General features: G+C 45.1%; 2 protein-coding genes across 3 annotated transcripts; one reads left to right on the forward strand and one right to left on the reverse strand.

Annotated features, from left to right (window-relative positions):
• Window positions 1-1272: 1272 nt before the first annotated feature.
• timm29 (translocase of inner mitochondrial membrane 29) lies at window positions 1273-3784 on the reverse strand. Of its 2 annotated transcripts, XM_063213669.1 has the most exons (3): window positions 3622-3784; window positions 2377-3227; window positions 1273-2343 (listed from the first exon to the last, which is right to left on the reverse strand). In XM_063213669.1, exons 1-3 carry the CDS (start codon window positions 3725-3727, stop codon window positions 1852-1854), a joined length of 1449 nt encoding a protein of 482 aa, XP_063069739.1. In that variant the 5' UTR covers window positions 3728-3784; the 3' UTR covers window positions 1273-1851. The 2 variants fall into 2 exon arrangements, with proteins under 2 accessions (XP_063069739.1, XP_063069729.1); XM_063213659.1 differs by having other exon boundaries at window positions 1273-3227; window positions 3622-3783.
• A 2068-nt stretch (window positions 3785-5852) lies between these two features.
• Window positions 5853-12466, forward strand: yipf2 (Yip1 domain family, member 2). Its single transcript, XM_063223757.1, has 9 exons — window positions 5853-6133; window positions 6372-6434; window positions 6552-6697; window positions 6923-7006; window positions 7395-7482; window positions 7978-8094; window positions 8763-8932; window positions 9622-9804; window positions 11971-12466. Exons 2-9 carry the CDS (start codon window positions 6404-6406, stop codon window positions 12061-12063), a joined length of 912 nt encoding a protein of 303 aa, XP_063079827.1. The 5' UTR covers window positions 5853-6133; window positions 6372-6403; the 3' UTR covers window positions 12064-12466.
• The last annotated feature ends 238 nt before the right edge of the window (window positions 12467-12704 follow it).

The following is a 12704-nucleotide window of genomic DNA, read 5'->3' on the forward strand; positions in this document are numbered from 1 at the left end:
CCGAGTCTTTTTCTCGGGGTGGGCCAAATGCTGCCTGATCAGGACGAATAATCCTCTTCTAGCAACGAGATACCTATCAGACACAAAAGAGCCCTGCATGGCTTTGCTGTCCGAGAGCCTACGGATCAATACCTGGCCTCACTGAGCAAGAACCCATCCAGCATGGGAGAAAAAGATAAAGAGGAAAAGATGGGGGTGGGGTGGGGGGGTGGGTGGTTGGTGGCCAGGAGAGGTTGGACGGGCAAAAGAGATTAATCTGAGGCAAGAGGATTTCTCCTGAAAATGAATTAAAGCTCTGCAATGACACCGGAGGTTGCATTCAATCGTAGTGCGATTAGGGGAGTAATTAACCTGAAGTCTTTAAGAAAAAAGGGAAGGCGACTATTTCGACTTTTTTTCGTAGAAAACAAAATATATATCCGATGGAGAAGGTACTTAATATTGATAGGCCTCTCCAAATTTCCATCTCCCACATGATTTTTCAGCAGAGTAGTGGGTTAATGCGTTGTAGTAATGTGATTACCCTTAAAACACTACCCCTGTTATATAAATGGATTGCTACCGCAGGGTTGGGGAACCCTTTTCATTCGAGGGGCCACTTCAAATTCCTCCGAGGGCCGTACTATGAACACAAATCAGGATTTCCCCTTTACTTTGGGCCTATATTGAAGGAAGCCACCTTTAAAACAGACCCAACCTTCTTTAGGTCCCCTTAATACAACCTAATTGTATTGAAAATGTAATTTCTAAGACTCCCTTACAAAATATTTCATATTTCATGTGGAGCTGCATAACATTAAAATTATGTCGGGGTTATATTGAGGTTCCCCTATGTTACCAGAATGGCAATGACCAAGTCATAAAGTATTACTAAAGGCCCTGTGCTGTGCATAGTGGTGTAGTACTATGGTAGTTGTGTTTTTCACGTCCCAGTGGCAGGACTGATGGTGTCTGGTAAGGGACTACGTAACTTAAGAGTTAAAGTAACGGTAGGGACACATAACAGGCGAAACGAGCGAGGCGAAGAGACAATGAACACAAAATCTTATTTTTGCCCGTTGGTTATTAAGGCTGTCGTTCTGAAAGAATGACATTTAGGTCTATACTGCTAACATTTTGGTGCATCTTCTATCATTATTGATAGTACTCACTCTACAAGACAGAAAAGGGGCAAAACCACTGACGTATATACAGGCAAAACACATTTAAATTCTGAGATACTGTAAATTTAAGACGTATGACAGGTTTTATTTGTAAAGAAACACTTAACCATTCAGTGTTTTATGACATACTTTATTTCATTTTTCACAGACCCTGTTCAACATCAGGATCTCCTTTTTTTCTTGAATTTGCTTCCATTGTTCAGTCCACCTTGGAGAACTGTAATAACAGTCTCCCTTTCATTTCTTGAGCCAAACAATCTTTCACAGAACATAAGCTGGCAGCTTTAATGCTGAGGCTGCTCAGAGGATGTTGACATTTCCAACTGAAGAAACCAAAATTAACTGTGTGACACAGCACAACACTGAAAATGTCAAATAATAAAACCCAGTAACATTGACGTTGTTGACTTCTTCTTCATCTGACTTCAAGAACATCCCCACTTGTTAAAACCAACAGGCTGCATGGTGAAAATGTCTCACCATTACACTGCCACACAGATTGCTGAACGAAATGGCGATAGTCTGTCCAGTCCAGTCCTTTCTCTGAATAGGAATAAGAAGGCCTATTTGGCTTTGAGTAAACAGTCCTCAAAGGCCCCTCTGTTTCACAACTCAATCAGCAGCTGAGTCCAATGGCGACAGTCCCCCTCCCCTGATGGTGGATCACTCAGGGAGGGTTGTGTTGAGTTTATGTCTGCATCTGTTGTTGACTCTGTCCTACTGTAGCATCACTGCCCTCCACAGTCTTCCCCTCTCCTCCATCACTGCCCTCCACTGTCCCCACCTCTCCTCCATCTACAGCCGCACTCCCCTCAACAGTCTGCCCCTCTCCTCCATCTACTACTACAGCATCACTCCCCTCCACAGTCCCCACTTCTCCTCCATCTACGGCATCACTGCCCTCCACTGTTCCTACCTCTCCTCCATCACTCCCCTCCACAGTCTCCACCTCCCCTCCAGCTACTGCAGCATCACTCCCCTTCACAGTCCTCACCTCTGCTCCATCACTCCCCTCCACCGTTTCCCCCTTTCCTCCATCTACAGCATCACTGCCCTCCACTCCGCCATCACTCCCCTCCACAGTCTCCCCCTTTCCTCCATCTACTACAGCATCACTCCCCTCTACAGTCCCCACCTCTCCTCCATCTATGGTAGCATCACTCCCCTTCACAGTCGCCACCTCTGCTCCATCACTACCCTCCACAGTCCCCACCTCTGCTCCATCACTGCCCTTCAGAGTCTCCGCCACTCCTCCCACATACTTCTTCAGGACAGGTAGTGGATTTATGCTTTGTAGTGATGACATGAAGTCTCCTCCCACATAATCTTTCAGGAGAGGTAGTGGATTTATGCTTTGCAGTGATGACATTAAGTCCCTTAAAGGTGCACTGTCTAGGATGGTGGCCAGAGTACCTGCCCCCTCTCCTCCTCCAGCACTCTGTTGCCCAGCTTCAGCAGCAGCCCGGGCCCTCTCCTCCTCATCCTCCTGCATGCCCACAGGCTTCCAGGAGTCCTTGTGCAGCTGCTCGTTGCGCTCCGTCGCCTGGGGCGCCGGCGGCACGGAGGCCTGCAGCGCCGGGGGCAGGTTGCGGAACTCCTCCTCGTTCACGTCGTAGTCCTTCATCTTGTTGTCCAGCACCCACCAGCGGCCCGCGAAGCCCACGTCCACGACCCGCTCGTGCAGCTCGCGCCAGGGCACGGACAGCGGCGAGCAGACGGCCTCGTACAGGTTGGCGTCCGGGTCGTACTCCGCCTGGTACTCCAGGGAGACCAGCCCCAGGCTGAGGTAGCGCAGGCGGCCCTGGCTCCGGAGCTTGGCCATCTTCTGGACGTGGCCGTCCGACACGCCGTTGCGGATCCAGGGCGAGAGCAGGGCCAGCTGGTTGGACACGTCCATCACCTCGGCGTCAAAGGAGCCCTCGCCGGGGTTGGTGATGAAGCAGGCGTACGCGCCGCCCAGCAGGCCCAGGTAGACGCCTGCTTTGATGGGTCGGTCCCGGGCTCCGACCACTATCTCACGGCAGGCCTCTTTGTAGTCGCCATACATGCCCTTGATCCATACACCTGGCGAGACAAAAAAAAAGCCATCCTGTGATTGTCTGTCATGGTGTTTACTGAAGTCTGAACTCATTGTGCTGGCACTCTCATAGCCTCTCTGGCTCTGATACTACTCTAGTCTAGCCTACTCTTTACTGTCAGCTTTTGAGAATTGAAGCAGCAGCTTGTAAAACGTTGGGTTTGTATTTAACATACTGTAGAGAAGATATATAGTTAGGCGAGCAGTATAGTACACAATAGTAGTACACAATATGCCTTTCACTCTGCCCCGTGTACTCACTCAACCACATGCTTATGACTTGAGACATGCCATGCTAACCCTTACACAGAATATGACCGGTATGACAGTAGTAGTTCGCATGGAAGTAGGAGAGAGATATCATTGACCGATCTTACTTACCAACACGGCCATTCTTGAGACGTTCCCATCTTGTGCCTTTCTTTGGAGCTGCTGCCTCAGCCGCTGCCGCAGAGCACCATCTCCTCAACACCAACGAGGCAGCCATTCTCAGCACACATACGACCTTCGGATTCACACACCGCTCCGGAAGAGATATCCGAGCTGTAGTTGCATGGAGTCCTCTGTTGTGCTTGTAGCAACCCAATGTAAGTAGGCTGCCGGATGTGAGTGCACGGATATCCGCCCAAGTATTAGCACGCATTTGCATTCATTTCCACTATCAGGAATGCTTTGCGGTACCACAGCAACCCGATGTGAGTCGCGCTGTGTCGCCTGACTGTCCCTTCTATAATATGAGTGTAGCCTACCGTAACAACTCGGCCTCGGGCCCCGCCGCAAATATCCACCACACCACCACGGGTCCTCTGGTGTTGTGACCGTTTTAGGATATTTTTTTTCCTCATATCTAATACTTGCACATTAAGAGTGACCATTCCATCATGGATGTTTTAACGAGATGTGCGAATGCAGTTATGTTGAATTTAGGGTGGCCAAACCATGCCATGTCATGAAGAACGTGCATCACATTATTTAAACAGCTCGTGAAACAGTTATCCTGAGTGCCCGTGTGTTTTTGGAGATCGGAGGCTTGATGAGCAAAGAGATAGGAGAGAAATTAATTGTGCGCGCGTAGGCTACACAGCTCACAATATCCACCGGACACGAAGTTACTGGCTCCAATATTTCAGCGTCCCGTTTGATTCTGTGCTGACACTTTTAAGTTTGAATGAATAGGCTATGTCTAAATGATAGGCTCTAGTCTCCAATGTGCCTAGTTTCACGTGTTGTTGGCATCACCAAAGAATCTGCACAAATATGCGGCATAACTTTTCGAGTGATAGGCCTACATTTACACCGGGTAAAGTATCGAGCATGGTCTGTCCCTTCAATAGGCTAATATTAAGAGTGTCCCGTAACAACTCGGTCTCGGCCCCCGCCGCAAGTATCCTCCACCACGAAGGTCCTCTGATGTTGTGACCGTTTTAGGATATTTTCATATAATACAGAAATAAGAGCGTGCGCGCGCGCCTCTGACTGTATCTAGACACGGAGGGAGAATGGCTCCAATATTTATATTCCGCGCCCAGTTTAATTCTGCACTGACACTTTTAAATGTACAGTACGGCACAATCAAATGAGTAGGCTATGTTTAAATGTAGTAGGCAGGCTCTAGTCACCAATCTGGCTTTGTTGTTTCGGCATCACCAATAATAATGGCACAATATGCGGCATGGTTTCGCGTATTGTTTTTGCACCACCAAATAGGCTAATAACTACACAATATGCGGCATAGCTGCTGTTAACTCTCTAACTAAGAGAGAAGGCTATGCCCAGATATTCTTTTAACTTGTAGGATATCCTGATGTTATGTTTCACTAGCCTAATGTAAGGAGTAAAAACCAGAAACTTCCCGAGTGCTAGCTACATTTAGACTGGGTAAACTCTTCCGAAACGGGCTATTCCAGTGTCTGTGACGCCGTTATCTTTTGATGGATTCCCTTTGGGTGCCCGGTTGAGACAGTTTAATTTTCACACCCAAATCAATTCGGTTTTAAGTTATGATTTCATTTTTTTAATTATTATAATTATTATTATATTGATGTTATTGGTCACCGGGGCTATTCTTTTGATTGGGAGATCAAGGAACTCTCTGGTGTCGCCGAAACGGCGATGCGCTGTGGGCTCTTTACGCACGGCACCTATGTCCCTTCCATCTTCAGTCAGACTCAAATCCGACCGAAATCAAGTAGCTGAGGTTAAACTGTCGTAAATACACGACCGGAATCGAGTAGCTGAGGTAAAATAGACGTAAATACTCGGGCGGATATCCGGGCACTCACATCCGGCAGCCTACTTACATTGGGTTGCTACAGTGCTAATGGAGCTGTCAGCTACGGGCACCTGCGAATGTCACAAGTGAGCCAAAATGGCGTGGTTATGAATGGGGGCATATATTATTGCACCGATGTCAAACTGTGACTAAGGTGAAGGGTTCCGGGTAAGGATTATGATATAACGAAAACAGATATAACGCATAGCCGCCAATAAATAGTTTTGTTAGTTAGTTGTTAGTTATATTACATTTAAATTACTACAATTTAAAATTGTAGTAAATATCGTTGCATGTTACAATTATTATATGCACAAAGATCACGTGACGCCGTTATCTTGTGTTGACCAGGAACTGTTGTTCCTTGTATGGGTGACGTGGAGAGTATCCACTTTGTCGAATATCCTTGCATGCAGAAATTTTCTGTAAGGAATGATTGTCATTTTACGAACAGACGTGGTTTAATGAACTGCTATCCTCTTTGAACACAATTTCAAGGATATAGCGACCTTTGTGATACGATAAGATAGAGAGACAGCATACATTGGCAAGGAGCTAGCCATTTGGCTAACGTCATCTTGTCAGCAGAACTTCATTTTGCATCCAGGGACCAGTGGTCAGGTGAGTGTAATAACCAACTTGCTGACATATGGGACAGTTCATTTCACTCTAAAAAGAAATCAGAATAATATCAACCATTTTTTCAATGTGATGATGCTAGCAGCATTTCTGGATAGGCTATTATCTAATCTGATCTGCTATGAAAGGGCTTGGGAATATGCTTAACAGCTGCTACCATCAAAGCACAATGGCCACATGGAACGCGTGCTTATAATAATAATTGTTCCCCCCTCTCCAGTTCTGCATGAAGATTGAAATCGCTTTGTAGTCATGGCAAGTCCAGATGACTTAAAATTCACAGGTAAGTTTGCCCCGCAGGCAGATGTGTCTGAACTCAATGCCCTCTCTACAACACAATCCAAAGCATTTCAATGACCACCCGCCCCCCTGCCTCCTCTTGTCCCTCTGACGTCCACAGAGTTCGAGGAGGCCGAGGACCTCCTGTCAGCAGACCCCGGGGCCTCTACCCTCAGCGTGTCCTCCGCGGGGGTCACAACAGCGGCGGCTCAGGACATTAAAGTCGACCTGTCCGAGGATGAGGAGAACCAGGAGGAAAACTCCGGGGTGAGCTGACACCGCCTGACTTTACATACTGACCCACAGGTGCCAGTGACGTGACCTGGTCATTTGAGCCACTGCATCACACACACCGCCTGCCTGACAGCGGAGTGCTGGACTGGGCTGTCTGTGCCAGATGTCAGGACCCCCTGGATGGGGTTTTTAGGCTTGCTAGTAATGGCAACTATCTCTTTGGTTTATAATTGACTTCTGCTTTGTTTGTTTTCACAGCTGTTGGGTGGAGAAAAGCAGCAAACTGGGGGGTTTTGGACATTTGAATACTACCAGTCCTTCTTCGATATAGACACAATGCAGGTATGTGAGGTTCTACATTGGATCATAATGCAACATGGCATCATGACGGTGTGTATAAATGCAAACAACACCTAATACAAATAACACGCCTTTTCATAATGCCAGTCTGCATAGTCATAGGCCTGTGAATGCCTTTATTTTTGCTCCTGTATTGAGCCTCATGGAAATGACATGACCAAATAATGGCATTTCAGTGAGTGATCCACCTTATATCACCTTTTAGACGCCTTCTTTGACTTGTCATCACAAACCTTGATCTCTTGTTCTCTCTTCCAAATGTATTTTTTTTGTGGTGGGTGGCATTCAGCTGTTAGTAAGAGTGTGGTTAGACCAAGCTAGCTGTTCTCCTCTGTCTGCTGTCCAATGCTATTTTTTATATGACACGCAGGTCCTTGACAGGATTAAGGGTTCCATGATGCCGCTGCCCGGCAGAAACTTCATCAGGCACCACGTCCGAAATAATCCTGATTTATACGGTATGGGTCTCTTGAACAGAATGATCTTACATGTAATGTAGTAGATTATCCCTCTGTCCCAACCACACCCAGACGTATTGTGCTTTGCCTGTTACAAAACGCCTGTACGTTGATTGCATAGACTAGAGAACTGTCATCTGGCAGAGTCTGTATAAGTAAACTGCGCCACAAAGGCAAAGCGCAGTAACTATGTAGTTTGTCAAAATCGAGTTTAGACAGAAAATGGGCTTCATTACACCTCCTTTGTCTCGTGTCAAAGCCTTATTGCCCAAATGTGTCCCGTTTTAGAGATATTGCTAAGTCAAATTGGCAGTAACTACAATATCTAACCTCATACCAATACTTTGAAGGCCCTTTTCTCCGTTACAATGTTAGCATAGTTACTGCACTTTGCCTTTGTAGGGCAGTACAGGTGGCTAATAAAGTGGATTCTGATTCAGGTGATACAGTATAATAAACTCTGTGTGGCTGCTGTCCCCTCTGTGTCCGTTGTAGGCCCATTCTGGATCTGCGTGACACTGGTGTTCTCGGTGGCCATCAGTGGGAACCTGTCCACCTTCCTGAGTCAGCAGGGGGACCCTCGCTATCACTACAGACCCCAGTTCCACAGAGGTGAGAGTGGGATACAGGCAGTGAGATACAGTGGGATACAGACAGAAAAGTCTTTACCGTCACTAGGGTTGAGGTTGCCTGTTCTGACCGTCAATCCAACGAGCGTGAGTCTTTTTGGAGTTCCAGTTTGGTGCCCTAGAGGGCCAGAGTCCCCACGGGGCAACTCAACTCTAGCCAGGCTATTCCCTCCTGGTGACGCAACACCTTCTGTGATGCTTCTAGTCAGGCCAAGAACAATGTAAATATCGTTTCTGATCTCCCAAAAAATTGGTAACTCCACCCACTTTGTTGGACACCAGTCAACCAGTAGCAAACCTAGGGAGGTGGGTCAACCATGCCGTTTGGGAAACATTCATTGTTATGCTCTTGGTCAGACCAAGTCTCGAAGAGATTTGAAAGACCATGATAATCAGGCTAACTACACTCAACCTTTGCTTTATTTATTTTTAATCTAGCAACATGACCATGGTCAAGATTACCAAAGCTATTCAACATTTGAGAGCTGTGTTTGGCCCTGCAAAGCCTGTTCTCCCACTTTGTAGCCTCTTTGTCTCAAACGGCCATGCAATGTAAGGTTTCAATGCTCTGTTTGATCAAGTGGAGCTGTGTCATGTCACCGGCAACAGCCTTTTCCGTGAATGAAATATTATCTCTCTGTGTGTGTGCAGTGACAATAGCTGCGATTGTGGTGTTCATGTACGCGTGGCTGGTGCCGCTGGGCGTCTGGGGTTTCCTGACCTGGAGGAAGGGCCAGACCGAGCGTCAGACCAGCGGCTATTCCTTCCTGGAGACGGTGTGCGTGTACGGATACTCCCTCTTCGTCTTCATTCCTACCTCGGTGAGTTCAGGAGCAAGGTGGCACACTGTGATGTAGGAGTATCTGACAGAGCCATGAACATGGGGGCTTAAAGAGGCCTGCCAGCAGTGGAATGGTTATGATATTGTCATTTATGTATTAAAGGGTATAATGCAATCATGTAGTACCAACATAACAGCTGAACATCAAGTGCTAGATATTGGAGTAACCTGTAAGGAGCTGTTTCCACGTAGCAGGATATACTACTGTATATACCCTGCTAAAAAAAGATCCTGCTGCATGGAAATGGCACCCTAAGAGCTTGAAGAATTACATATGCCATGTTTGAAGCACAAAGATCTTTTAAAGGTGCACAGTGTAATGTTTTAGTAGTTTATTTCCAGACTTCATGCTGCCCATTCACATATGTTACCTTTTTCACAAATAAAAAGGGGGATCTTCTCCTTGTAACGCCATTTTGAATTTGTTGAAAAAGACATTTTTAGCTGCAAAACGTACTGCACTTTGGTCGTACTAGTAGATATTAGTTAATTATTTAATAAATATTCATGAAAAGATCAAATTTGTCAATAGACTGCACCGCAGCATAGTAGCCATTGAATACCTACTCTGGCCACAACCCTACAAAGTGCACTTTTAAATCAGAATTTGACCTTGTCTAGTTGGATGTCATGTGATCATAAGTGACTGATATTTGCCATTAATTTCAGGTATTATGGAGCATACCGTTCCTGTGGGTACAGTGGACTCTTATTGTGATTGCCATGGTGATCTCAGGCTCAGTGCTCGTCCTGACGTTTTGGCCCGTCGTCCGTGACGACACCAAGATGACCGCTTTTGCCATAGTGGCAAGCATCGTGGTGCTACATGCACTGCTGGCTATCGGTTGCAAGGTAGGTGATGTAGCGCAGTGTCATCACGTCATGTTTAATGATCAAATCAAATAGCATTAACGGTTTTAACACATCATTTCACATCCTTTAGTTACGCTTTACTTGACGCCGGCGTCATATGTATGACATAAGTAATGACATTAACGTTTTATGGCCATGAAAAGTTGACATTGTTTGGCCTGTCTTTGTCATAATAACCGAATTTCACTTAAAGAACAAGTCATACAATGTTTATGACATTGACATAATGTTCAAGACACATCCATGACTGCATTATGACAATGTTATGACATTGTTATGTGATATGCAAGACGCCGGCGTCAAGTACCCATCCTTTTTTCAGTTCTGTATTTCTAATGGGTCTATTGACAACATCTGCACCACATGTATTCATTAATTATTAGTCATTAATCATTCATTCATACTGTATAACTTCCCCCCTGTATGGACAGATCAGATGCATGCACTGGGCAGGCTATGATTCTGGCCTAGTCTGTCACACAAGCGATCTTCATATCTTGAAGGCTCTCTCTTACTTAAAAATCTGTCCAACATTCAGTGATTGAAATCAGATGACAGAGACGGGATCACTCTCGCCATTTGATTTTCTGTCTCCAGTCCAATTGCTTCCTTGGCCTTGTGCGTGGGATCATTGTCTACTTTCTGGTGGAATGCCGCAGTGTTTCACTGAGAATGTTCTGGAATATTTCTCCATTTATCCTGTCTTCAATAATACATCTGGACTTTGTCTGTCAGTGCCTCTGACTGAAAACAAGGTCGAAATTATGTGCCTGAAAAATAACCAAACATTTCAAATGTACCATGGTTATTAAACAGCAAATGTTAAATGGAGACCACTGTCTCAAGCCTGAGATACATTTGTTCAGTCTTGAGAAAAGCAGCCTGGCTACAAAACACTTCAATCCCCATACTGTTGCCATGGTGTTTTTGGGGCGGTGCAATTTTTTCCTCCATGCAGCAGCTAGTTTGCATCATGTGACCTAGAAAACATTTAGCATTTTGGTGTCCTCTGACCATACTGTCGCCCTCAGTACTTTTTCAGGTTAGTTGCACATTGATGAACACATCGTACATGTAAATGTGCAAGATTGAAAGGCTATTTTCCACCCACCAGCTTCTCCAAATGTTGCTTAGTGTACCAAACACACCTCAACCCACTTTTGATTACCTATAGTGATTGAGATGCTATTTACACGTACGTGTATATGGATATTTGGATTACAACCCATTGGTTTTGGCCTCGTTTACACATAAACAGTTTTAGAAATCTAATTTCAAAACCCCTGCTTTAAAAATATCCCTTTAAGGAGGCTGAAATGCTAGCCTGACAATACCTGCCCCTCTCTATTTCTCCTATTTACAAATGGAAGAGGAGAGGGCCTGGCCATGATGTCGGGCTACTGAAATGCACCTGTCACAAAGGTTTTTTACTATCCACATACTGTGTATATGCAAACGAACAAAAAAAATATTTCATTACGTATAACCAAAGCCTGAGTCTTGTGAGAGTGCGCATTGATGCTGTGGTAAGTCTCTTCATAGAAACAACGCCTCCTCACTGATGCAAGGTCATTCAAGGCTTCATGTTATGACTAAACAGTGTTAAGTGTTATGATTTGTTTTTCTTTCATGAAGGCCTTGATAATGACTAATCTATTTTTTTTTATAGTGAAATAATGCTCATTAGAGTTTTTTTGGAGAACAGCCTCCACAGAAACCTTCAGAATTCTGGATATGGGCCTGTAAAACCACTTCCATCTCCATGCTCTGGTGATAAAATGACGACGTTCTTCGTACGGATTATTTACTCTCTCATGAATTCTTCTCTGTATAACTCTTCCCTGAGTAATGAAAAGACTGAAGATATTACATTCACAGACTAGTTTTTATATTCCTAGACTACCATAAAAAAAGCTTGTCCCCGTGTTATTTCACTTTATTACACGTTACGGTTGATCCACATGTATGAATGGAATGAGACTCAAAATTCCAGTAGAAATAACTTTCTAACTGTCGACCTTCAGTACATTTGCTGCTGCGCATCCATCAACACTACCACCACCACCGCTGCTAGTACCCCAACCTGAAGTACAGAACTTCACGCATTTGAAGTGAAGAGCTTTTCTCCCTTTCTTCTTCCCTCAGCTCTACTTCTTCGAGACTGCTCAGGAGGTCCACCACGTGCCCACTGCTGCTCCGAACCTCAACACCAGCGTAGGTGGCAAAGTGACTGGATAAGCGTTTGGGTGAATGGATGCTGACTGGGAGGGTGCTGTCTTGAGGACTGAAGGGGTAGTGATTTACTTAATTTGTATTGGGGCAGGGAAGTAAAATAACAAAAATCTTTATTTTTGCACTTGGGCAGGAGAGAAAGCCAAGAGATGTTGGATGTGTGAAATCAAGTAAAAATGTGAATGTCAAGTCAGAATCTTGGGACTATTTAAGGAACCCTTACCATTTGAGTTGGCGTGGTTTATATTCATTGCAAATTTTTTATCCACCTCCCCTCAGTTGATTTATATAATTTTGGAGCTAGCACACACTATTCCTATTTATTTATATGTTCTTGTCTTGCTTTTTACTTTCCTGTTTTGCCTTCGGGGCTTCCCCTGGTGTGTAAATAAACGGTCATTCCACTTAAGTCAATATCAGTTGTGTTCTGTACTTTTCCGTTTTTGAGACATTGAATGTTTCATGGCTCTGTGTGTGTTAAAGACAGCACTTTTGTTCAAGCTAAATGTGAGTCACGAAGATACTCAAGTAGGTAGAACCCTGTAGGGAACTGTTGGGGCTGACGATAACTTACTTTGATTGGGTCCAATTTAGTTCATCGTAGATGATGGCTATCGCTGAGCCTCACTTGAGTTGCTCTTCAGATG

The sequence above is a fragment of the Engraulis encrasicolus genome, chromosome 2 (assembly GCF_034702125.1).
Source record: "Engraulis encrasicolus isolate BLACKSEA-1 chromosome 2, IST_EnEncr_1.0, whole genome shotgun sequence".
NCBI lineage: Eukaryota > Metazoa > Chordata > Actinopteri > Clupeiformes > Engraulidae > Engraulis > Engraulis encrasicolus.